The sequence below is a fragment of the Colias eurytheme genome, chromosome 29, assembly GCF_061535395.1.
Source record: "Colias eurytheme isolate Ceu_HAF_F1 chromosome 29, ilColEury1 Martin Lab GWU primary, whole genome shotgun sequence".
NCBI lineage: Eukaryota > Metazoa > Arthropoda > Insecta > Lepidoptera > Pieridae > Colias > Colias eurytheme.
In genome coordinates, this window is record NC_143008.1 from 2999354 (window position 1) to 3027157 (window position 27804).

At 33.8% G+C, this 27804-nt stretch overlaps 1 protein-coding gene across 1 annotated transcript; it reads left to right on the top strand.

Annotated features, from left to right (window-relative positions):
* The first annotated feature begins 1038 nt into the window (after positions 1–1038).
* On the top strand, positions 1039–27804 carry LOC149896122 (double-stranded RNA-specific editase Adar-like). The gene is made up of 17 exons (XM_090118297.1): positions 1039–1138; positions 1305–1389; positions 2678–2700; positions 3615–3660; positions 5579–5649; positions 6626–6769; positions 7794–7929; positions 9894–10097; positions 10679–10819; positions 11664–11738; positions 12460–12604; positions 21158–21269; positions 21909–21995; positions 22470–22536; positions 23713–23887; positions 24390–24489; positions 27634–27804. Exons 1-17 carry the CDS (start codon positions 1124–1126, stop codon positions 27787–27789), a joined length of 1782 nt encoding a protein of 593 aa, XP_089974423.1. The 5' UTR covers positions 1039–1123; the 3' UTR covers positions 27790–27804.

Consider the following 27804-nt stretch of genomic DNA (forward strand, 5'->3'; position numbering starts at 1 on the left):
TTATAATTTATATTCAACTAGCGGTCCGCCCCGGTTTCGCCCGTGGTACATATTTCGCAATAAAAGGTAGCCTATGTTCTTTCTCAGGGTCTAAAGATTATCTGTGCCAAATTTCATCAAAATCGGTCCAGTAGTTTATGCGTGAAAACCATAAATACATAATTACTAACCTTTCCTCTTTATAATATTTGTATAGATGTTATAATAATTCTATTGGGTTATGGGTAATTCTATACAAAGTTTTAGAATGAAGAGGGTAATCTCTAGAGCTACTGTACCATGTTATGTTTTCTGTGTATCATCATATTATGTAGGCTATGTTTTATTTTGTTTTTAACCCAGATGAAGCTGATGTGAACGACTAGTTCATACAATAAATCACTGTTTTATTATAGTATTGGGTTCGATTTTAGCAATTATTCCTTCACCATTTGAAAGTACTAAGGCGTCATTTTTTAAGTGCTTCTATTATAACTTCTTAACCTGGATCAATCCGAGCTTAGACATAAATATTTAATATAGAAAAAATGGCACGCTTAAACACCTGTAAATTATTGTATTGTCGCTGTTCTTTGATAAGTGTACAAAGAATCAAATCTGTCCGTTTAAAGTGGGACAAAATCGAGTCTAAAGGAATCAGTTATATGTATAGAAACACGTCTGTTACAAATAAACAGGTGAAGCAACAGAAACATAAACATGTTATGTAATATGTCCTTCTTTTTCTTAGAGCACTAAAATGCTCTAAGTTCTTTTCATTCCATTTTGATCCGGTTTCTAGTACGAGAAATCGAAAGCCTGCAATGCGTCATTCGTGACTTCTGTCACTCATGTTGCGGAATTTTGACAGATTTTGACAGAAAAGTGACAGTAAACCGTTGGTAAACGGAATTCGGAAATTGGATTAACGAATTACGAAATTGGCAATAATCTTTGGCAAAACCATATTATTATCTTTGTTTAGTTTGGATGTGTAGATTACATTGTTTACACTTGCGGTTTACAATTTAGAACTTACAAGTTGCTTCTTATTTTTTCTATTTGTGTTAATCATTGTGATTTCCCTTGGTATACATTGAAATTTCAAATTCTAACCTATTGTGTAGAAACCACAGAATTTAACATGAAAAATTACAGAGTAAGTTTAAGATTAATTAATACATATTATTATCTACGTATATAAATATCCTAGTTTATGAATTTAAAGCCATACTAGCGGTAACGCGGTAACGATTAGTTGAAATGAGTTCTCAGATTATTTTTCGTGTTGTTTTATTCACAAATGTGTATGTTTTTTGTTTAAGGATAATTATAGGACCACTCAGATGAACCCAATGATGTTTAGAAATTATTTCTACAATAAGAAGAACCGGAACAATGTCACATCAGGTATTTTTTAATTTATGTATTTATTAATGTTTTTATCGTCCAATAACGATCTCTCCCGCCATCCCTTGATTAGTATCGGGTTTTAAAAAAAAAATATAGTCTATGTTATCAAGGAAAAATGAACCATTTGAATAAAATCACATCTGTGAATCAACCACTATGAAAAATTTAATTAAAATGATGATTTAATAACTAGTTGTCTTAACAACATTGAAATAATTAAATGTTTCATACAATTGTAACTGTAATATCTTTAGTTACAAGCAAACCCTTGAACGTTGAGATTCACATAGTCAAAGTGAAGATGACTATGTAAACAGTGGTTTTCATATACATATTCTATTAAATTTTAGTTTTAAAGTTAATGTTTATAAATGTTAATTATTTAATGTAAAAAATTACTTCAAATCTATACTAGTATTATAAAGCTGAAGAGTTTGTTTGTTTGACACGCTAATATCAGGAACTACTGGTCTGATTAAAAAAAAAAAATATGTGTTAGATAGCCTTTTTATCAAGGAAGGCTATAGGTCCTATATAGGCGACTATAGGTTTTATCATCACACTAAGATCGATAGGAGCGGACCAATGCAGGTAAAACCGCGGGGCTCAGCTAGGCCTCTATATTTGTAACGCTAGTTTTATATTATCTGTGATAATTAATATTAAGTCCTATAGAATTGTAGGTCAATAGTCAAATGCCTGGACAATAGTCTTTCATATTAAATTGAGTTGCATTGTAAGATAACAAGGTCTCTTTATTTCATGTTAAATTTATTATGTTATCAAATGTTCATACATTTTTGCAAACATACAAAGCTATATTCTACCTTTCTTAGTAACAGATAGGATATTTTACTGATTACTAGCTGTCGCCCGCAGCTTTTCCTGTGTAAAAAAGATAAATAATGTTCATGGTACAAACTTTCTTCCCCGGGTTTATCCCCTTGGGTCTATGCTTGGGGGTGTGAAGTCCCATGTCCCCTAGTGGGGTAAGGGGCAGATGCATTATACATCTGTTTCACTGATTGATTTTCTTTAGGGACAAGAAGTGATCAGCCTTCTGTGTCCTGCCAGACTTGTTATATTTTAAGCTATTGCATAGCTTCTATCGCGGGCCTTGAGCGCGGGGACCGAATCGAGAAATTCCGTAACGAAAAAACCTCACGCTCCCCACTCCGACGGGCGCGGAGGTGTGGCTTGAAGGCATAGCATGCAATAGCTTTACCGCGACAGTCCCCGCGTGCCACACGTCTTTTTTTAAATATAGCAGTATTTTGTTTTACAGGTTCTGGCGTCCCTGGACATTCAGTAAGTATTTATTTTTTTAGGTATACAATGTTTCTTTCTCCTAAATCATTGCCTTTTATTTTTGTTTTATGAATATTAATGTATCCATGTCTGAGGTTGCTAACGAATTGCAAAACTTTATCAACATTGTGTTATGATTGTCAGTGTTACATGTGACTTGTTTGTACCTATATAACCCACAAATTGTTCAATAAATATTTTTTTTAATCGTCAGTGTTTGTTTTTTACGGAAATAAAGCCTGGTCAAAGACAGACCACACACACTGTGAAGTCCCGTGTCCCCTAGTGGGGTAAGGGACAAATGCATTATACATCTGTTTCACTGATCGATTTTCTTTAGGGACAAGTAGGTGATCAGCCTTCTGTGTCCTGCCAGACCGAGACATTTTTTTATCTTCGTCTCCACCGGGATTCGAACTCCCCTCGGTGCTACGCTCACGCGTCAACCACTGAACCACGGAGGCGGTCAAACCACACCACCCCGGCCACACTCACTGTGGAGTTTTCTAAACGTTAATAAATTAATGGAAAATATTGTAATACATATCTTAATATATATAAATCTCGTGTCACAATGTTTATCCTCAATAGACTCCTAAACCACTTAACCGATTATAATAAAATTCGCACAGCATGTGCAGTTCGATCCAACTTGAGAGATAGGATAGTTTAAACATGTAGGTACCACGGGCGAGGCTTCACCTGTAGGTTTGTATGTAACCGACTACTTTAGACTCGATTTTAACCCACTTTATACGGACAGATTTAATTCAAACTTTGTACACTTATCAAGGATCAGTGACAATACTATAATTTCATGTGTTTAGCGTGTTTTTTTCGTTCTTTTTGATACTATATTAATAATATTATGAAATTATTATCAACAATTTCCTATAATGATGTTTTTCCTTTAGATAAGCAACTCTAACAAGGAGATGATAGAAAGAAAGAGAACATATGGTGAGTTTTATTTATATAATTAATTATTAAATTAATAATATATATACTAATATTATAAAGCTGAAGAGTTTGTTTGTTTGCTTGAATGTGAATCTCAGGAACCACGGATTTGTAAAACTATTGCGGTCAAAAGCGCGGGAAAAATATTAAATGCGAAAGATTTTGAGGATGAATGTATGTTTGTTACTTTCACAAGAAACTACTGCACGGATTTGGGCAAAACTTTACAGTAATATAGGTTACACATCCGAATAACACATGAGATATAGAAATACTTGATTTTACTTGAAAAGAAAATTAAAATATAAGTACTGAATACTATTGACTGGAATACTATTTTTGATAAAAATATTGTTTGTTTGAGAAAGGCTCTATAACGTAACGCTGCATCTATTGTAGTACTTAACAATAGATGCAGAAGAATATCTTAAAAATATTACAGAAATATACCATTTGGAAATAATACCTATTTTTACCTATTTTGATCAATATCTATTTTATATCAATTAATTAAAATAATCTTGAACATGTATTACTAATTAATATACGGTAGCTCTATGGATCTAAAAATAAATAAAAAATATTTGCGGGTAGTATACAATTTTACATGACATAATTCTGTCAATCGTATTCCAATTTCCAATTTCTAACTCATTTTTTTACTGTAATTATAGTTGTTTTTTGTTATTTAATGATAATTTAATTGAAATTCCATATTTTAAATTTAAATAATTTGAATACATTTTTATATTCAAATATATTAAAGTGAATAGATATTACAAAACATTCAAATTCATAGAAAAATAACATCGTACTATTTTTTTGAAAGATATGGACATTGCAAGTGGCACAAATAGCATTGGTAAGTTATTTTAAAATGTTTTTCCTTTTAGATACTGATAATGCTATTAAATAAAATATAAATTACGTGTTTTAAAGCATAATAATATGCGCATTGTGGATATTTGCTTTCACCAATTTTACGCTTAGTCATACCGTGTTTTTAATAAACATCGTGTTTGTTTTTTAAATTTTTATGTGTTGATGATCTCGTATTTCAAATAGAATTGAAGTTTTTTGTTAATATTTTTGGGCATAATACAAATTGTCTAATTTGTATTGGACTGTAGACTTTTAAACATTGCATTGTATTAAACGCATTGGACCTTATTTGAACCTTCATATTCATTGTAATCGCTTTATGGCCCCGCGATACAGGTTGTACCTAGTGCGGGGTTCGCTTTTGTGGCAAATAAATACAATAATATTTTTTTTTTATTTAGTGATACAATTTTGGCTTTGCGGTTTCATTAAATCATGTAGGTACTTCTATAGCTTGTGTTATTCTGGTATATTAGTTTGTAGCTACTGTATTTTGATTTTTGAAGGGTCGTATTGCTTATCGATTCTTCACGGTAGAAGCGACATCACTACATAGTATAAAACAAAGTCGCTTTCTCTCTCCCTATGTCAGTTTGTATGCTTAAATCTTTAAAACTACGTAACGAATTTTGATGTGTTTTTTTAATTGATAGAGTGATTCAAGAGGAAAGTTTTAGTATGTAATTTATTAGGTTTTAGACAAAGCGGGCATAAATCTATACTAATACATGTTATAAAGAGGAAAGGTTTGTGATTAATTATGTATGTATGGTTTTCACGCATAAACTACTGGACCGATTTTGATGAAATTTGGCACAGATAATCTTTAGACCTTAAGAAAGAGCATTATAGGCTACCTTTTATTGTGAAATATGTACCACTGGCGAAGCCGGGGCGGACCGCTAGTAAATAATATAGCTATAAATAAATAAAGTTAAAGAACGAAATGCGAATGTTATTGACCGGTATTATCAGACTTTTCCATACTGAATGATTTTAAACCCTCTGTAATCTGTATATGTTTGTCTTTTTACAGATAGCGAGGGACCACCCACGAAGCGATCGGCTCTCATTCATCTAGATGCTGGTTTTACGTGGAATTTACAGGTAATTCATATTTTCTTAGTTACTTGTTTTCATATTGTATGTGAATTGTAATAAATAGTACAGATTGCGAAGTGTAATAAATAGTGTTTATTACACTTCGTAATCTGTACTATAGGCGATTAACACACGGTGCCGCGTGCCGCCGCGGTTGTCGGTGAAGTGGTTCTCAAGTTGCATTGGCTTCTATTAAATCCGTTGATACCAAACACACATACACCGCCCGACCGCGCGGTCGAGCGGTCCGTTCCTCGTAGGGATTCACTGCCAACCGCCGCGGTGCGCGGTGCCGTGTGTTAATCGCCTTAATTGTAGTATACCATTCCATGAAACTCTGGATATTTTTTTGTGTGTGAAGCTGTTACGTCTAAACTACGGTACAGATTTCGATTAAACTGGATTGTTATTAGTTAAGGACCGAAGGTTATAGGCTACTTTCCCGTAATTTCTCTTTTAACCACCCAAAAAAACACGAGGTCTTATAACTTGAGTGTGTGTGTGTGTCTGTCTGTGGCATCGTAGTTCCCGAATTGATGACCAGATTTCGATTTTTCTTTGAATGTTCCAACGATAACAATATGAGTATGGTATAGGCGCTAACAAAAGCGGCCGAAGCGGTGGCGCAGGGCGGCAAGTCGCCGGTGTCCGCTCTCAACGAACTGGCCACCCTTAGGTGGTATATAACTTTCTGGACCATAGGGGACCAGCTCATTACCCTTACTTCATTGTACCACTAGTTCCTTAGATCTTTGATGTGCCAAATATACTGTTCTAGTAGTTCGTGAGATTAGTACGCACAAACAAACGAATTTTTCTTTCTGTCTCTGTGTTTTCCATACGTAAACTTACGGATTTGGATGAAATTTGGATAAAAAATAGCTCAGGATCGAGGGTGATAGGCTACTTTTCTTGGTTTTTCATATTTTTGAGTCGATCTCAAGTTAATTATGGTTTATTCTGCATTTATTTAAATTAATAGGCGCTAACAAAAGCTGCCGAAGCGGTGGCGCAGGGCGGCAAGTCGCCGGTGTCCGCCCTCAACGAGTTGGGTGTAAGGGTGGTGTATAACTTGCTCGACCATAGGGGACCGGCACATTGTCCCAACTTCACTGTTGCTGTTACAGTAAGTATTATAATACAACAACATGATATACGCAATACAACACAAAATGTTACACAATGCAACAAAAAATGTTACACAATACAACATAATATATTACATAGTGTAGTAAAATATGTTTATAATAATATGTTGTACAATACAATACAAGAAACAATACGACACAGTATGTGTGTACACCAAAAACAAGTGAGATCCGAAGTACTAAACACAATGTTGCGCAAAAACCACATTGCACAGTGTATGAGTTATTAACAACACACTATAACAACATAATATAGTACACAATACAGCATAATATGAATGTACACCAGCAATAGTGAGTTCCGAAAAGCAATTAACATGTTATAAATAAATAAATAAATAAATAAATATTTCGGACAATTTTCACACACGGCACGATCTGATCCCATACTTAGCTTTCGCTTGTGTTATGGAAACCAGATGGCTGATAAACATACATATAATTTTAAATAAATACTTATATAGATAATTAACACCCAGACACAGCGCAAACATCTATGTTCATCACACAAATATTTGCCCCGGGTGGGAATCGAACCCACGACCTCTGGCTTGGAAGGCAGGGCCACTACCATCCAAGCCAACCGGCCAGTCATTTAATTAACTTGTTGCACAATACAACACGATATATTTCACGATACACGATACGACACAGTGTAACACAAAATTCTACACAATACAATAAAATATGTTGCACAATACAACACAATATAGTACACAACACGATATATGAGCACATTTTTTTTGCAAAATATAACAAAAATAATTGTTACCTACAATATGTTCAAATGGTATAGATAGAAAAAAAAAGACGGGTTGCACTCCGGGAGTGCCGGCAGAAGTGAAAACTTGATTATTAACGTTTGATATTTTGGAATGGTATCCGTCTTACGCTTTTTCGATCAGGTCACGTGTCCTGACGCGAGTTTAAGATTTTATACCCATTATAGAAAAAGTGCTCAACGCCGCTACAGAAGTTTTCACTTCAATTATTAACTTTCAGGTAGCGGACATGACATTCAAAGGATACGGTAGTAGCAAAAGAGACGCAAGGGCAAACGCAGCGAGGGCCTGTTTAAATGCTTTGCTCATTAAAGTGGGGCAGTCGCCCTTGCCTGTCAAGATGAACATCGATTTTAGTAAGTATATGACATAATAAAGTAAAGTCCCATGTCCGGACCAGTAGTTCCCGAGATTAGCGCGTTCAAACAAACAAACAAACTCTTCAGCTTTATAATATTAGTATAGATTTGAAAGCTTGTGCCTTCCGATTTACATTTTAATTTTGTTGTTTAAGTTCTGACTATATTAAGATGGTTTAGTTTTTTTGAAGTGAAACTTCTTTATCGGGGTTGGAAAAAAAATTAGTGTAACATTTTTTCGTTATAGTCAACCGGGGCAAATGCAACTAAAAAATAACAAGTTTCAAGTTTGATCGGTTGCAGTTATCTCCTTTTATATTTGGTCATTTATTTGACCCATTTAGTGATTTTTGTATTTATTCAAGATTATTTTCAACCAATCAAGCAATACAGTAGTCTTATACATAACTGGTAGTGAGAATATTTCCTAAAATTGGTAGAAAAAGTTACATTAACCCCTAGTCGGGGGTAAATGCAACTAACTGCCATAGCTCTTCTTCTATTTCATATAAAACAACGAATATAGAATATGTATATTTATGAGATTTCATGTTATTCATAGGATTTTGAACTGGATTACCGTGTAGCAAGGACGAGTTTTCAGGAAAAATCTTATTTTTCTAATTGTGGGGCAAATGCAACTATTTGTTAGAGAATTAGTGTGGGGAATGCAAAAAACTTATTCATCGATATATTTTTATTATTCTATATATATATACAATAACGTTATCTATACAATAACGTTGCGATCGTAGATGGCGCCGCATTATTTAGAGGAGAAACTCATGTACCTACTTTGATTTACCACTTTAAATCGCAACAAAAAAAAATAACAGTGTACTACCTACTAAGTCAATTTTAGTTTTTGGTCAGAACAAATAATATTCTTTGTGTTAAATATTGTTAAAAACGTAAACCAAACAAAATACGTTTATTAGTTAATCAACCGTTTACTAAAAATTACTTGAACAATCACAGAACTATCCTACCTATCGTTTTAGTTACTTATATTCTTTAACCACGCTTTATCTAATTTGAATTTTACTTATGAACCCGTCTCTGGGTATAATATCGAAGAAATAATCGATGGTTCTTCTTTAATTAATCATAAAGAAAGTATATTTTGACTACCAAGAAGGATACATAATAAAAATATCGACACTGTCACATCACTAGTGTTTTTAGTTTCATACAAAAATATAAGGGGCTATTGTAACTAACCTCACAGTTGCAATAACCCCACAGTGAAATTTTCATGAGGCAATTGTAACTGCATCAATAACACAAAATAGAGTCAACTAACGCACTAAAAATATAAATGAAATAAGCTTAACGGCTTGTGATAATCGTGTCCAATCAAAAACACCTGCAAAAAATCACTCCTAAACAATTTTTTTGTCTGCAAAACTCGACACCTGTTTTTACGCACACCAACTTCAAAATAGCGGTTTGACACAATGGCCTATCAATCAAATAGTTTTCATCGTAGGGGCACCATCTATTACTTGTAAGATTTATTAGTCGTTGAGTTATTGAATCATAGGTGGCGATTTATTACAACAACTCTAATAAATTAGTTATGATAACTAGTTGCCATAGCCCCATAGTTGCATTTGCCCCGGTTGACCCTACGCGTGACATTTTTTCGTTACGCGCCATCTTTTTCTCATCCCTACCACGCGTAATTCGACGTATTTCTGTAAAGTTGCATATAGTAAATTATTTTTTTTAAAATAAGGTCATAAAGAAGTTTCACTTGTTACGTGTGTACACTAGTACACGCATACATTTTTTAAATAAACTTTGAAATAGGATATTGTGAGTATAGTTTGTTCATCATTGCTCTTTACAAAACTCTGCTTAATACACGCGTAAGCAGAGTTTTGCTTCAGACATTTTTTTATTAGGAGTATATTTTTTTATAATCGTCATGGATACCAAACGTATCATCTTGTTTACAGCATCCGATTTCCAATGCATCACCGGTAGGAAATCGCCAAAACCGAAGAAACCCAAATCGCAAAAATCGGAGAAATCAGAAGAATGTGAAAATTCGGAAAAATCAGACAATTCGGAAAATTCGGAAGAATCGGAGAAATCTGAAAAATCGGAGAAACCGGTTGCTGAAGAAAAACCGAAAGCGCCCATAGTTCCACGGGAACCATGTGAGTTATTTCAATTTATTACAATTTTTGTTTAAAATTTATTGCAATACTAGCTGTGTGTGCGGTTTTACCCACAGTGTTCCGCTCCTGTTGGTCTTAGCGTGATGATATATAGCCCATAGCCTTCCTCGATAAATGGGCTATCTAACACCGAAATAATTTTTCAAATCGGACCAGTAGTTCCCGAGATTAGCGCGTTCAAACAAACAAACTCTTCAGCTTTATAATGTTATAGTATAGATATAGTTTTAGAGAAAGCGGGTTAACGGTGAAGCCGCGGCAATAAAGTGAGTTGGTTATATGTAATTGTCATAATAATGTTCTTTTTAAAGTTTTTTCTACTATTATACAGGGTGTAATCGTTAAGTGTGCACAAGCGATTATTCCGTACCTATTGCAGATATCAAAAAGCTTTTTTCTCGTTTTATTTTTAAAAATGTATTATGGCCTTATATCTCTATAGATAGGCTCATGATATCATCACGCTAAGACCAACAGGAGCAGAGCAATGCGGGTCAAACCGCGGGGAACAGCTAGTTATATATAATATACTAATTTTCTATTAAATAATTATCTTCTAGCCCCTCAAGAGCCGTCCCTGTTTTCGCCCAAGCCGTGCATACCGTCGCACAAGAGTCCGATCAACAAATTGTATGAAATGTATCCGACTATCGAGTTCGCTACTACATATGGGGATGGATCTACGCTCGATGTTGATAGAAGTGAGTAATCCATACTAATATTATAAATACGAAAGTAACTCTGTCTGTCTGTCTGTTACTCAATCACGCCTTAACTACTGAACCAATTTGCATGAAATTTGGTATAGAGATATTTTGATACCCGAGAAAGGTCATAGGATAGGTTTTATCCCAGAAATCCCACGGGAACGGGAACTATGCAGGTTTTTCTTTGAATACGCGGGTGATGCCGCGGGTGGAAAGCTAGTAATATAATATTATAAATGCGAAAGTTTGTGAGGATGGATGTGTGTGAGTATATTTGTTACTCTTTTACGTATATACTACTGAACCGATTATAATGAAATTTAGCACACATACAGAGGGTAACTTGGATTAACATATAGGTTTTATCCCGAAAATTTCACGGGAACGGGAACTACGCGGGTTTTTCTTTGAAAACGCGGGCGAAGCCGCGGGCGGAAAGCTATATATGTATATTTAAAACTAGCTTTTATACTCGGCTTCGTTCACGTTCGCATTCGCACAATCGCTTGAAAAAACAAGAAATAGACAAAAAAAGAACGTGTGTGCGAAGCACACTTGTTACTAACATGATGCGACCTTGAAATTTTACTCTCAACGCGCCTAAAGAAGTTTCACTTCAAAAGCATATGACTGCTTTAAAACTCCAGTAAGATTTGGCAGTCTTATTTATTTATAGTCAGCTTCAAGGCAATACCATCGCATCATGGCGTAAGGCGACGATTCGATTTGATTTGTATCTTTGAATCTTACCAAAGAAGTTTCACTTCTGACACGTGTGCTCGGCACACGCGCTTTTTTTATATGTAAATTAATTTATAAATATGTCTTTTTATTTCAGCGACACTGAATTTGAACCACAGTATGCGTTTTAAAGTGGTGTGTCGACTTAATGGCATGACATATGAAGGATATGGTAAGATAATTTTAAACATTTATTTAGAAATTATATTCTTTGTAACGAATTTTAAACGCAATTTATTTAGAATCAAAATGTCTTCAATAATTCGTGTAATTTGTGAATATCTTATTCTAAATGGTTATTAAATTTCTCTTAATTCTTCTTCAATCTGTTTTTGTCAGAAAAAGACAGAAGTTTGTAAAAATATAGATACGGCTTTTTAATCTTGATACAATGCTTGTGTGAGTGTGTTTGTCTGTGTGTGTGTGTGTATATATGAGGAGAGGAATTTTTCATTTAGTTTAGAACTATAGTAAAGAATAGAAAAATTTATCGATCAATAGATGCAGTCGATACAGTTAAGTTTCACATTAAATTTAATTCAAATTCCTCTTCATGATATTTTTTTTCTTATATTCGTTATTATTCGTTGTTATGCGTTATGTAGAGGTTATATCTAGAGAGATGCCGTGGTAACTAATACACAGGTATTAGTTAAATCTATATTTTCTGTGTCAAAACAATATATAATACACGAAATATAATTTACAGATGTAAGCTAAATAGATCAAAACTGACAAATAAATCCTGCAACCATTTTTCTGTCAAAAAATATTTATTTTAACACACAATTTACAATAAGAAAGCAAAAAAAGCAGACAAAAGTGATGAATAAATCCTGCAATCTTTTTACTGTCAAAAAAAAATTATTATATTTATTTTAACAAATTTACAGGTTCAAGTAAAAAACAAGCGAAACTGGCTGCTTCTAAAGCGGCGTTGGCCAGTATTATATCATCACCCCCTGAGCCCGTGGTGGATAATATCACAGCTAATAGTAGTTCGGGGATACCGCAACCGCTGGCTGATCATATTTCTAAGTGAGTAACTTGGTATAAGTTTATAACTTAGAAATGTCTTCATCATTATCATCAGGAGTAAAAGTGTAACTAAATAACTTAGAAATATCATGATGACAGACATCGAAGCCGGTGGCTGATTATATTATGTCATAAGTAAGTGTAACTAAATAACTTAGAAATGTCTTTATCATCATCACCCGGACCAAAAGTGTAAACTTAAAAATATATTTCGTTATAGACTTAACCGCTACTACTCTTTTAAATCAATAAATAAATAAAAAGAATAATCATCAAAATCGGTTCACCCAGTCGGTAAAAACAAAAAAAACGATCTACTTAAGGTGATTCCTACGATCTGTTCCCAGCCAATGTCCCGCTAGATGGCGCTGAATTCTACATTTCTAGTTTATTTGAGTTTTTGCGTAATTGGAAAAGATTAAGGTCGTAGGAATAGTCATGGCGGTTATTGAATATTATATTTTATTGAAATATGTCATATCATTGCCTTAAAATCCACCCAATTCGGTAAAAAAATGCATTATAACATCTGTCATTGCATACAGGGTCGTTTACACACACAGACGTATACAAAAATGATAAAGATTTAACTCTAGATGGCGTGAATGTAAAGCGCGTCACACACGGTGAAGATACTACCTATAATATTTTATCTAATCTAGTAATATTTTATATTACAGTATCTTAAGGTATTCGGTATCAGCGTTCTGACCATCATTTTTCTTTTTTCGCTGTAGAACCGCCATCCTGTTACAAATGACCCACAAAGGAGAATGACCACGGGTGGTATCGGTAAAATTTTAGTTGTGCCACGTATTCGTTATATTGTTAATTCCTATTTGTATTTATAATGATCATATGTATCAATATTAAGTCTTAATTAAACCAGATAAATTGAAATAATAGTAAAAGTAAAAGTTTTTCTTTTGAAACATGTATGACTACGTATGGAATCGGTAAAATACTAGTTGTGTCGTGTTCGTGATATTGTTAATTCCTATTTGTATTTATAATGATCATATTTATCACTATTAAGTTGTAATTATACCGAATAAATAGAAATAAAAGTAAAAGTTTTGTTTTGACACATACCTATATCTATCTCTCTTGCAAACGTCATATGTCATAGTTTCTATTTGAAATGTCAAATGAATGTGTTCGACGCATTGTTCGATGTTATTTTGAAATAATGTTTAAATTACGATTTACTTTTCACATTATGGGTAGACAAAACTTCAAAACGCCACCTGCTACGGTTTATATTATTATGAACGATTAGCTTTCCGCCCGCATTTTCAAAAAAAAACCCGTATAGTTCCCGTTCCCGTGGGGTTTCCGGGATAAAACCTATTCAATGTGTCCAAGTTACGTTCTATATGTGTGCTAAATTTCATTGTAATCGGTTCAGTAGTATTTGCGTGAAACACACACATACACATCCTCACAAACTTTCGCATTAGTAGGAAGTAGGATTGTTATAAAAATAAAAGTTATATTTGTTGGCGTAAACTATTTTATTGTAATTTTGGGAAATAAATAATGTCAAAATTGATTACCTACAATAAAACGCAGTTTTATTTTATTACCTACATTACACTATTGTTTTTTTTTTATCAAAACATGTATTTGAAGTAGCAAATATGATATTATGCTGATCCAAGCATTTTCACTCAAAACTAATATCACTAATGATTTGTAAAAGTAAATTATTTCAATATACATTTCATAACCAACAAGTAAGAATAATTATTCATACAACAACAAATCAAAAACACTATTTACTATGGAAAAAAAACCAGGAAGGTGAAAAACATATTTACGATTTCGATTTTCGATGCACTCGACTTTTAGTAAAATAATAGGTAAAAATATTATTATGGTTTTGATCACAGACATATCTGTGGTTTTGATTTTAGCTACTAGTATCAGAAAGCTGCGTGTTCAATGCACGTCGGGGTCCCACAACTGTGGAGGAAGGAAGGTAGACTACCTCCATCGAATAAGTGAAGTTTTTCGACATACTCGATTTGCCGGCCGGCCTCAATGAAGATTGTCCGAAAGTTGTATATGTGCTCTGTAACGAAAAAATTTCGCTAGCGCGATTCAGAGTGAGGTGTCGTACAATATACCTAATGAAGTTTTTCATCTTTTTATTTTACTGCAAATACAAAATAAAAATTAAACAATGGTAATGTAAATTCTAAACAAACTACTACCAAAATACAATTAGAACAAAAATCATTTGACTGGTTGATTTCACCCAGAGGCCAGAGGCGGCTCGTGACAAAATTGTATGGGTGTTCACTTGAAATAAAACAACGAAAATACAATAGCGTAGCAGGATAATTTATTACAAAAAAAAAATGAGCACCACATTTTATAAATGTCTATAACACTAAAAATTACAAAGTACAGGCTATTTCAAAACGAATTCAATGACTAGGTATCAATAATTAGTAAATCACCGAATTTGCATTCGCGAGCGTAGGTATCCATAGTGTTTGTCACTGACGGTCACTGACCTCTATAACTTATAGAGGTCAGTGGTGTTTGTTGTGTAAACATGTATGTATTTGAGTAGTTAGTAGCATATTATATTCTGAATTTCTGATCCATGCCTATTCACTCAAAACTAATAACACTAATGATTTGTAACAGTAAATTATTTCAATAGGTAGGTATTTGAACATTTCCCAACAAGACGTAAGAATAATTATTCGTAGGTATACAAGATACAATAACAAATCTAATACACTATTTATTATTTTATTATTTACTAGCGGTCCGCCCCGGCTTCGCCCGTGGTACATGTTTACGTTTTCTCTCCATAAGAAGTAATAGCTAGAGAGCTAGCGCAAAGCTACCTGTATGTAAATGACCAGACCTGGATTTTTGTGTGTTGATTCCCCTATACCTACTATACATGAGATGAGGAGTCACTAAGCCCAGAGTGGTGGACGGGGCGCGCGCTTAGGTAAGACAGGTGGAAATTTTTGGCGAACTTTGAAACCATTTGACCACGTCTGCCATTTTGATATTTGAAAATAGATTATTATTACTATCGGAAAATAACAATGGCAGACCATTATCACGCGGATAACATTCTGGCAGACACTTATGAAAGTGCTGAAAAAAATACAATTTTGAAAGTATTTGACCAGATCTGCCATTCATATATTTTATTTATTAGGGTCTTAAAAACTTATTTTCGAAACGGCAGACATTTTCATTGCGTACAGACTTCAGCAGACAACAAAACTTTACAGACTTCAGCAGTCAACAAGACTTAGCTTCTACATGGTCAGATGTATATATGTATTACGTTCCCTGACCTTACATCAATGATTTACTTTATTAATGTTTTTATGGTCATTTACATTTAATTTTGAAAACTATGGAATAAAATTTATAAATTTGATGATACAAAACTAAATATACATTTGTAAACACGCATGCATTTATTGAAATGTTCATTCATCATCACTATCGTATGGCGTTGTGTGACTCGTCTTCATAATCCATTGAATCGGATTCTGTAAAAGTAAAACGTAAATTATATAATAAAAGAAATGAGTCATTATAAACTTACCTAGTAAGGCAATGCTACTAGGTAAGTTTATAATACTGCTTTCCGAATCGGTGGTAAATTTTAAAATATGTAATGACGTTTCAAAAGTGCTTCTATAAGAAGTCTAATTGAATAAATAAATGTTTGAGTTTGAGTTTGAGTTTGAATGCCTTTGATGTCGCACGATGCCGCCGCGCCGCCAGTGTAGGTACTTCTGCTGCTACATGAAAATATGCTAGGGTTGCAACAAATGGGAAATAAAACAATTGTGATTATTACTATTATGATGTAATCATTTATTCATATTATGTACATTCAAAACAATTGCTATTATTAAATCTGATGTAATTATTTTTTCATAAATATATAATTATTATTAATTACATAATATATTGCACTGTGAAATATTTACGTATCACTTTATTTTTGATGTTCTTAATTGTCTTTTATAAAATTTAAGTGACACATTCGCATTGGGATCAACAATCCGATAAGAAAAGAATGGAGACAACATATACATAGCTTTGATTTCAATTCTACAGATACAAAATATACAATCTATCTAAAATGATACAACGGATGTTTCCTGCGTTTTCTCGTCAAAATACCGAAACAACGTAATTATTGTATAGTAGTTGGGCGTGAAAGTAAAAAAACAAATGAAAAGTGTTTTCCATATGATTATTTATTAAATTTACGCGATTAAGAATAATTTCAACGATACAATTTAGTAACCGAGAATTCAGAGGATTAAAGAAAATACCTGCCTGATCATTTTATCAAACTCTAAAAGAATTATGGTTATTTCGCATCACTCGGTTTATTAGTTTGGTAATAATTATTAAAGGTAGTTACAACCCTAGCCATTGAGTCGAACGGTAGGCAACACAATATCGACTTTGTGCGGGTACATATGGTACATTTCTTCTTGCTGTGAAGCGTAATTATTATTATTAAGATTTTTTAGGCTATTTTGAATCAGCTGTTCTAATTTAATTCTAGAAATTTATTAAAACGTGATTTTTTTAAAAGTATATTATGAGTTTATAAATACCTCAACCAATAGTTATTGTGTCCTATCCTCATTTCTTTATATCTTGGTAGTTAACTAAAGTGTTAAATTTACATAACCTCAACAACAACATTTACACTGCCACTGCACTAAAACTAAACTAACTAGCTCTCTAGCTATAAGAACCATCCTCGTACTTCAAGGGATATAATAAAAAAAGAATTATCGAAATCGGTTCAGCCGTTCTCGAGTTATGCGCTTACCAACACATTTTGCGATTCATTTTTATATTAGACTAGCGGTCCGCCCCGGCTTCGCCCGTGGTACATGTTTACGTTTTCTCTACATAAGAACCATCCTCGTACTTCAAGGAATATAATAAAAAAAGAATTATCGAAATCGGTTCAGCCGTTCTCGAGTTATGCGCTTACCAACACATTTTGCGATTCATTTATATATATATATATACTAGCGGTCCGCCCCGGCTTCGCACGTGGTACATAATATTTACGTTTTCTCTACATAAAAACCATCCTCGTACTTCAAGGAATATAATAAAAAAAGAATGATCGAAATCGGTTCAGCCGTTCTCGAGTTATGCGCTTACCAACACATTTTGCGATTCATTTTTATATATAAGAATAAGATTATGTGAAAATAACCAGGAAGGTGAAAAACATATTTACGAAAACATAGTAACATAATATGGCTGTCGCTACAATAATTATATTTCAATTTTATCTTTTTATACCTAGTAGAACTGGCCGACGAATAAAAAAAATCGTATTAGAATAAATACAATAAATTACGGAACAAAAAAAGGATTGTAACTGAATTAGGTATGTTTGTTTCTGGGCGCACCGTTTTCGACGACGCGACGCGCGACGTAAGCGTATAGGTATAGGTACCTACTTTGCTAAAACAAACTAATAAAATTGTGTGTCTGTCTGAAAATTCGGAAAAGCATATTTTGCAAGTTTGTAATTACTTTGATAGTTTACCGATTTATAATAATTGTAATTGTAATTGTATAATATAAAATTTGCAATGTGGTGAAATTTCATAAAAATCACGGGCCAATTTTTTGTTTTGAATCCCACCGAAAATATAATTGCGTTATTAGAATAATTAATTACTATACCTACCCACGATCAATTATTACAATATAGTCTCAAATGCATACTAGAGAAATATTGCAATTTGATTCAATTAAAATGCATAGCATACAAAAATAAATTCACAACACAAGAAATTCCGCGCGCAAATCATAGCGCGTGTCAATGAAATCAAGAATGTTTTATATCAAGCCGACGCGGACGACGACGCGACGCCGAACAAAAGTACCTACGACGGACGACCACGCTTCGAGTTGCCAAACAACATGAGTAATAAATTGTTTACAAAAAAAACAAGTTTTCCATTTTTCTGTATGAGTAGACAGAACTTCAAAACGCCACCTGCTACGGTTTATATTATGAACGATTGTTATAAAAATAAAAGTTATATTTGTTGGTGTAAACTATTTTATTGATCAATAATTTTGGAATTTAAAATTGTCAACATTGATTACAATAAAACGCAGTTTTATTGTATTACACTATTGTTTTTTTTATCAAAACATGTATTTGAAGTACCATATAATATTATGCTGATCCAAGCATTTTCACTCAAAACTCATATCACTAATGATTTGTAAAAGTAAATTATTTCAATATACATTTCATAACCAACATGTAAGAATAATTATTATTATTCCTACCTACAACAACAAACCTAAAACACTATTTACTATGGGAAAATAACCAGGAAGGTGAAAAACATATTATTATTTACGATTTCGACGCACTCGACTTTTAGTAAAATATAGTAGGTAAACATAATATTATGGTTTTGATTTTTGCTACTAGTATAAGAAAACTGCGTGTTCAAACTACTTGTTTGTCTGTCTGAAAATTCGGAAGTACTTTGGTAGTTTACCGATTTATAATAATATTGTATATATCGTTGTTTAAAAAATATTCAAACACAATAAAATATGATATACTGATTTATCACTGGTTTCAGTGATGAACTGATGAGTCAATTATAGCCACTATACTTTCGTCATACGTGTGTATGATTGATGTGATTTGCAACGTGGTGATATTTCAGAAAAATCACGGGTCAAATTGTCCCACCGAAAATATAACTGCGTTATAAGAATAACTATACCTACGATAAATTATACATAATACAATATAGTCTCAAATGCATACTAGTGAAATATTTTATTTGAATCAATAAAATAAAAAAAAAATAAAAAATAATAATAATACAAAAATAAATTCACAACACAAGAAAATCCGCGCGCAAATCATAGCGCGTGACAATGAAATCAAGAACTTTCGAGCCGACGCGGACGACGAAGGAGCCTAACAAAAGTACCTACAATCATAGGCGGCTCGTGACAAAATTGTATGGCCGTGTTCACTTGAAATAAAACAACGAAAATAGGTACCTACAATAGCGTTAGCAGTACAAAAAAAATGAGCACCACATTATAAATGTCTATTTATACACTAAAAATTATAGAGTATTTCAAAACGAATTCAATTATTATTTAGCAATAATTAGAAAATCCCCGAATTTGCATTCGTGATCGTATTCATAGTGTTTGTCTACACTAATATTATAAAGAGGAAAACTTTGTTTGTTTGTTTGATTGTAATGAATAGGCTCATAAACTACTGGACATTTTACCAATGTTTGCAAGTTTGTGATTACTTTGATAGTTTACCGATTTATAATAATTGTATACTTATATCATTGTTTAAAAATATTCAAACACAATATGATATAGGTACTGATTTATCACTGGTTTCAGTGATGAACTGATGAGTCAATGTTAGCCACAATACTAATCACTTTCGTCATACATGTGTATGAACTATGATTGATGTGATTTGCAATGTGGTGAAATTTCATAAAAATCACGGGCCAATTTTTTGTTTTGAATCCCACCGAAAATACATATATTACTAATTGCGTTATTAGAATAATTAATTACTATACCCACGATCAATTATTACAATTTACAATATAGTCTCAAATGCATACTAGAGAAACATTGCAATTTGAATCAATTAAAATGCATAGCATACAAAAATAAATTCACAACACAAGAAATTCCGCGCGCAAATCATAGCGCGTGTCAATGAAATCAAGAATGTAATTTTATATCAAGCCGACGAGCGACGACGCCGAACTAAAGTACCTACAGTACCATTTACCTTCAGTGTACAATACAGTTTACAGACCTACGACGGACGAACAATAATGAGTAATAAATAAAAAAAAACATAGTTTCTAAGGTCATTAGTTTTATTTTATTTTATTGTTATTTTCTTTGAACGATTGGAAATGAAATTACTCAATTTTTACACAGAACTTTGATTTATTAGAATTATGCTCATTATGCATAAGATAACGAACGCGAATGCACGACATCTAGCGCGTCAATGTCTAAACATCGCCTTTCGTTTAGACATTGACGCGCTAGATCTGTAATAAGTATATAGTCTATGCGCTAGATGTCGTGCTTTATGTCGTGTTTCGCTTGGCAAAAGTCACGCACACTACTGTAGAAGTGTCAAATTTTTCCGGTATTTTACTGTTGTTTTTCTAAGTAAATATTGTAAATTATTGATTAAAAAGGTCGAACGCGCACACATTTCATTATAGAGAAGTGATAAAATGATTAGTTTTAAAGAAATAGTGTCTGTGTTAAGTGTTTAGAGGTAATCAAAAATGTATGGAGGGACGGTCGGAACATCAACCTTAATACCCTCCACCTTTTTTTTTTAAATCGGCACCTACTGCTTTCCGAATCGGTGGTAAATGTTAAAAATATGTAATGACGATTCAAAATTGCTTCTAGAAGAAATCTTGTTGAATAAATAAATGTTTGAGTTTGAAAATGTTATTTTTTCAACAGATTGGTGAACGAAAAATTTACGGAACTAATGCAAAATGATCCGGTACATTTGAAACGAAAGGTGTTGGCCGGCATTGTGATGACTATTGACAATGAATTGGAAGGCGCTAAGGTTTGTTGTTTTTATATATTTACTAGCTGCTCCGCGCGGTTTCACCCGCGTGGCTCCACTCCTGTTGGTCGTAGCGTGATGATATATAGCCTATAGCCTTCCTCAATAAATGAGCTATCTAACACCGAAAGAATTTTTCAAATCGGACCAGTAGTAGTAGTTCCCGAGATTAGCGCGTTCAAACAAACTCTTCAGCTTTATAATATTAGTATAGATTAATGCATCCCGCGGTTTTGCTCGTGTTTATTCCTGAAACAGGCTTGAATCTATCGGAAGACATAAAAAACTTTTCGGTCTAGTCGTTTGAAGGTCAGTCATAAAAAATGAGTCGTGTGTGCCGAGCATACGTGTCAGAAGTGAAACTACTTTGGCAAGTTTCAAATATACCAAAAAGTATATGTTGAAGTGAAACTGCTTAAGCGCATTGGAAGTCAAATTGCAAGGTCGCGTCATGGCAAAACCGTCACGTCATGGAGTAAGGCGACGATTTTTATTAACATTTTATTTTTAAAAAAATTATACTAAAATAAATACTTTTACGATACTGATTTGTGAATAATCGATATTACAAAGTTCATAATAAATAATAATGTTTCTCTCAATTAAAATAGTTGTTTTATTTATATTTATTTGTTATAGATTATAGCAGTGACAACCGGCACGAAGTGTGTGTCCGGTGATAAAATGTCCGTATCCGGCCGAGCAGTAAATGATTGTCACGCTGAGGTGAGATAGATTGCATTTATATTTGTATTTTTTGACTGACCGCTTGGCTTGGTTGGTAGTGACCCTGCCTTCCAAGTCAGAGGTCGTGGGTTCGATTCCCACCCGGGGTAAATATTTGTGTATGAACATAGATGTTTGCTCTGTGTCTTGGTGTTAATTATCTGTAAAAGTATTTATTAAAAAAATATATATGTATTTATTATTATAATTTATCAGCCATCTGGTTTCCATAACACAAACGAAAGCTTAGTATGGGATCAGATCGTGCCGTGTGTGAAATATGTCGAAAAATAAATGTATTGTCTGCATTTGTATTGTTTGTATTGTATGTATCTGTGTTTGTATTGTTTGTATCTGTGTTTGTAAACCATATTGCATACAATTTGGTCAGAAAAATCTTATTTGAAAACATTTAATTTATTGTTATTACTATTCCAAAATATGCTAAAGCACTTATACTTTTTTGTACTACAGGTTGCAGCCAGGCGTTGCTTGCAAAGATATCTATATACACAGCTGTTGATGTATGCAGATTCACCTAGTAAGTAAATATCACTACATAGTATAAAACAAAGTCGCTTTCTCTGTCCCTATGTCCCTATGTATGCTTAAATCTTTAAAACTACGCAACGGATTTTGATGCGCTTTTTTGTAATAGATAGAGTGATTCAAGAGGAAGGTTTTAGCATATAATTTATTAGGTTTTAGACAAAGCGGGCGAAGCCGCGGGCGGAAAGCTAGTTATTTATATTATAATGTTATGTTTGTTAGAAAGTAATGATTGATTGATTGATTGTTAAATGGTAACGATTGATATCTACTATCCATACTTAATATTATAAATGCGAAAGTAACTCTGTCTGTCTGTCTGTTACTCAATCACGTCTTAACTAATGAACTAATTTGCATGAAATTTGGTATAGAGATATTTTGATACCCGAGAAAGGACATAGGCTCCTTTTTATCCCGGGACATAGGATAGGTTTTATCCCGGAAATCCCACGGGAACGGGAACTATGCGGGTTTTTCTTTGACTGCGCGGGCGATGCCGCGGGTGGAAAGCTAGTTATTTATATTTGAATGTTATGTTTGTTAGAAAGTAATGATTGATTGCTTGTTAGATGGTAACGATTGATATCTATTATATAAAAATAAGTCGGGTTTTCCTTCCTGACGCTATAACTCCAGAACGAACGAACCGATTTCCACGGTTTTGCATTCTTCGGAAATGTCTCGGGCTCCGTGAGGTTTATAGCAAAGAAAAGGCGTCTCTGGCGAAACGGAGTTCGCCCGGTTTGCTAGTATTAATTTAATAATTTGTTCATGATTTATTTAATTATCGATTCATTGATGGATTTATATATAGTGTTAGACATAATTTTTGATTTAATATTTTTGTGGATGAATAGTTGTCAATGTTAGTTGTCATTATTTCATGTCTGAACATGCTTAGCTGTCGAATACTATAAAAAGCCGCTTTCCTTTGACTTGGGGCGCATTCGTACGAATCGTGCCTAGGGGCTCGGACGTTCGACGTTCGACCCAACTACCCTCACTTTGCTAATAGTCGTTGACTCTCTGCGATTTGTTATCAACTACCTACATCAATTAGGTAGCTGTGTAGAATCGCAGTACATTCTTATTACATTCAAACTAATATTTAACCCGGCCTCGCGTGTTATTTCTTACAATAGATTAATTTCATTCAATCTTCCAGGGCCGCGAGTACCAATAGAATCCTCGGACATCGAACCCATACCCCTCGCTCACGCCGGTTACAGGCTAAAGGCGAACAGACAGATACATTTATATATAAGTACAGCGCCGTGTGGTGATGGCAGGATATTCAGTCCGCATGAGGAACAAATGGAACCGGATAGACATCCTAACAGGTGGGTGTGACGGGTTTAAAGCGTGATTTATTTCATTTTGTAACGCTATTATTAGCTTCAACTGTATATTTGGACGTAACCGACTCCTTTAGAATCGATTTTGACGATAAACGGACAGATTTATTTGAAACTTTGTATGTAAACATTTATCGAGGTCGGAAAACACAATAGTTTTACGAGTTATGTAGTTTTTTAACTAAATTAAATTTTATTAATTGAAATGAAATGAAATTTTACGGTATTTCATAGCGTGTTACAAAATTTATTTAATTACGCAGTGGGAATTTCAACTCTATTTCGTAAGTGGGTTGTTCGAAATTCGACCGTCTCACTCTCAACACTCACACTCATCTCACGTCAACTCAATTTAATAAACGGATTCGATTGTAATTTATTGGTGTTTTTTTTAATTTGAAACCTGTTCCCTTGTTGTTTCCATTTAAATTTGACAATTTCAAGGCGGATAAGTATTTTGTTAAAAAATAAATATATTTTTTTACAGATTCTCTCGCGGCCAGCTGCGTACTAAAATAGAATCTGGGGAAGGAACAATTCCAGTGAAAAATGCAAGCTTGATACAAACGTGGGATGGAGTTTTACAGGTATTCTATAGATATAGGTATTAGGGCGGCCGTACACGGACCGCTTCAAGCAGTTGAGACCGACGGCTTGAAGCCGCGCGGTGAACTATGGACATTCATTCACTGCCGTACACGGACTGCTCAAGCAGTCGCGACCGCTTCAAGCCGTCAACTGCGCGGTTTGTAGCGACAGCTCGAGCAGTCAACGACCGACCGCTCGAGCAGTCCATTTACGTCGCTCAGCCGTTAACTGCTCGAGCTGCCCGTGTACGGCCGCTCTTACTAGCTTTCCGCACGAGGCTTTTTCCGAGTTTTCAAGAAAAAAAAGTGCGTGTATACGGAGCATACGTGTCAGAAGTGAAACTTCTTTGGCGAGATACACAGATGCCAAAGTCGTCGCCTTACTCCATGACGTGACGATATTGCCATGACGCGAATTTGAAATTTTAATCTCAACGCGCCTAAAGAATTTTCACTTGAAAAATATATTATTTCAGCCCGCCGTAACAAGGTTACGTTGTTGAATTTTGATGAACTATCAAATGTTACGTATAAAAATGGTTTTGGGTTAAAATTTGACATTAAATTATAATAATAAATTCCCATTTGTATAGTTATAACTTATAAGTACTTTAACTGTTTCTATAATTCTTTGTTTTTGTCACGATGAACTGATAATGGTGTACCTTGTTATTGACGTATTTAATTATTAATAACTAGCTTTCCGCCCGCGGCTTCACCTGCGCAGTCAAATAAAAAAGACGGGTTGCACTCCGGGAGTGCCGGCAGAAGTGAAAACTTGATTATTAACGTTGAGCATGTTTGATATTTTGGAATGGTATCCGTCTTACGCTTTTTCGATCAGGTCACGTGTCCTGACGCGAGTTTAAGATTTTATACCCATTACAGAAAAAGTGCTCAACGCCGCTAAAGTAGTTTTCACTTAAAAAATCCGCATAGTTTAGTAGGATTTCCGGGATAAAACAAAAAATACAATTTTTAAAATTTTTGTCTGTTTGTCTGTATAATATGTCCGGGCTAATCTCATCTCTGCATGGATTTACTTCAAATTTGGAACAGAGATAGATTGAAACCTGAGAAAGGACATAGGATAGGTTTATCGGAAATCCCACGGGAACGGGAACTGTGCGGGTTTTTCTTTGACTACGCGGGCGACACAATTATTGTACAGTAAGCCGTAAGGTAATAAGCCCTTTTACAAATAAAATTTGACTGTCCGGTTGGCGTGGTTGGTAGTGGCCCTGCCTTCCAAGACAGAGGTCGTGGGTTCGATTCTCATCCAGGGCAAATATTTGTGTGATGAACGTAGATGTTTGCTCTGTGCCTGGGTATAAGTATTTATTTAAAATTATATATATGTATGTTTATCAGCCATCTGGTTTACGTAACACAAGCGAAATCTTAGTCAGATCAGATCGTGCCGTGTGTGAAATATGTCAAAAAAGATGTATTGTATGTATCTGTGTTTGTATTGAATGTATCCGTGTTTGTATTGAATGTATCTGTGTTTGTATTGAATGTATCTGTGTTTGTATTGGATGTATCTGTGTTTGTATTGAATGTATCTGTGTTTGTATTGAATGAATCTGTGTTTGTATTTAATGTATCTTTGTGTGTATTGTATGTATCTGTTTTTGTATTGTATGTATCTGTTTTTGTATTGTATTTATCTGTGTTTGTATTGATCTGTGTGGTGTTTAATGTATCTCTGTTTGTATTGTATGTATCTGTGTTTGTATTGAATGCATCTGTGTTTTTATTGGATGTATCTGTGTTTGTATTGTATGTATCTGTGTTTGTATTGAATGTATCTGTGTTTGTATTGTATGTATCTGTGTTTGTATTGTATGTATCTGTGTTTGTATTGAATGTATCTGTGTTTGTATTGTATGTACCTGTGTTTGTATTAAATTTATCTGTGTTTGTATTGAATGTATCCGTATTTGTATTTAATGTATCTGTGTTTGTATTGAATGTATCTGTGTTTGTATTGAATGTATCTGTGTTTGTATTGGATGTATCTGTGTTTGAATTGTATGTATCTGTGTTTGTATTGAATGTATCTGTGTTTGTATTGAATGAATCTGTGTTTGTATTGAATTTATCTGTGTTTGTATTTAATGTATCTTTGTGTGTATTGTATGTATCTGTTTTTGTATTGTATGTATCTGTTTTTGTATTGTATTTATCTGTGTTTGTATTGAATGTATCTGTGTTTGTATTGACCTGTGTGTGGTGTTTAATGTATCTCTGTTTGTATTGTATGTATCTGTGTTTGTATTGAATGTATCTGTGTTTGTATTGGATGTATCTGTGTTTGTATTGAATGTATCTGTGTTTGTATTGGATGTATCTGTGTTTGTATTGTATGTATCTGTGTTTGTATTGAATGTATCTGTGTTTGTATTGTATGTATGTGTGTGTATTGTATGTATCTGTTTTTGTATTGTATGTATCTGTTTTTGTATTGTATTTATCTGTGTTTGTATTGAATGTATCTCTGTTTGTATTGTATGTATCTGTGTTTGTATTGAATGTATCTGTGTTTGTATTGGATGTATCTGTGTTTGTATTGTATGTATCTGTGTTTGTATTGAATGTATCTGTGTTTGTATTGTATGTATCTGTGTTTGTATTGAATGTATCTGTGTTTGTATTGTATGTACCTGTGTTTGTATTGAATGTATCTGTGTTTGTATTGAATGAATCTGTGTTTGTATTGAATTTATCTGTGTTTGTATTTAATGTATCTTTGTGTGTATTGTATGTATCTGTTTTGCATTGTATGTATCTGTTTTTGTATTGTATTTATCTGTGTTTGTATTGAATGTATCTGTGTTTGTATTGACCTGTGTGTGGTGTTTAATGTATCTCTGTTTGTATTGTATGTATCTGTGTTTGTATTGAATGTATCTGTGTTTGTATTGGATGTATCTGTGTTTGTATTGAATGTATCTGTGTTTGTATTGGATGTATCTGAGTTTGTATTGTATGTATCTGTGTTTGTATTGAATGTATCTGTGTTTGTATTGTATGTATCTGTTTTTGTATTGGATGTATCTGTATTGTATGATATGTATGGCATCAGATCGTGCCATGTGTGAAAATTGTCTGTATTTATTTTAAAATAAATTAACTATCAAGGGGGAGCGGCTGCTGACGATGTCGTGCTCGGACAAGCTGGCCCGCTGGTGCGTGTCCGGGCTGCAGGGCGCTCTGCTCGCGCAGCTGCTGCAGCCCGTGTACCTCACGTCCGTGGTGCTCGGCTCGCTGCTGCAGCGGGACCACATGTACAGGTGAGTGTATATACTGCTG

What these genes read in the sequence shown, in the direction of transcription:
- LOC149896122 (XM_090118297.1), top strand. An exon ending in CAAGATGAACATCGATTTTA is followed by an intron (nt 7,930 to 9,893) that starts GTAAGTATATGA and finishes TCTTGTTTACAG; the next exon opens with CATCCGATTTCCAATGCATC. An exon ending in CCGGATAGACATCCTAACAG is followed by an intron (nt 23,888 to 24,389) that starts GTGGGTGTGACG and finishes ATTTTTTTACAG; the next exon opens with ATTCTCTCGCGGCCAGCTGC.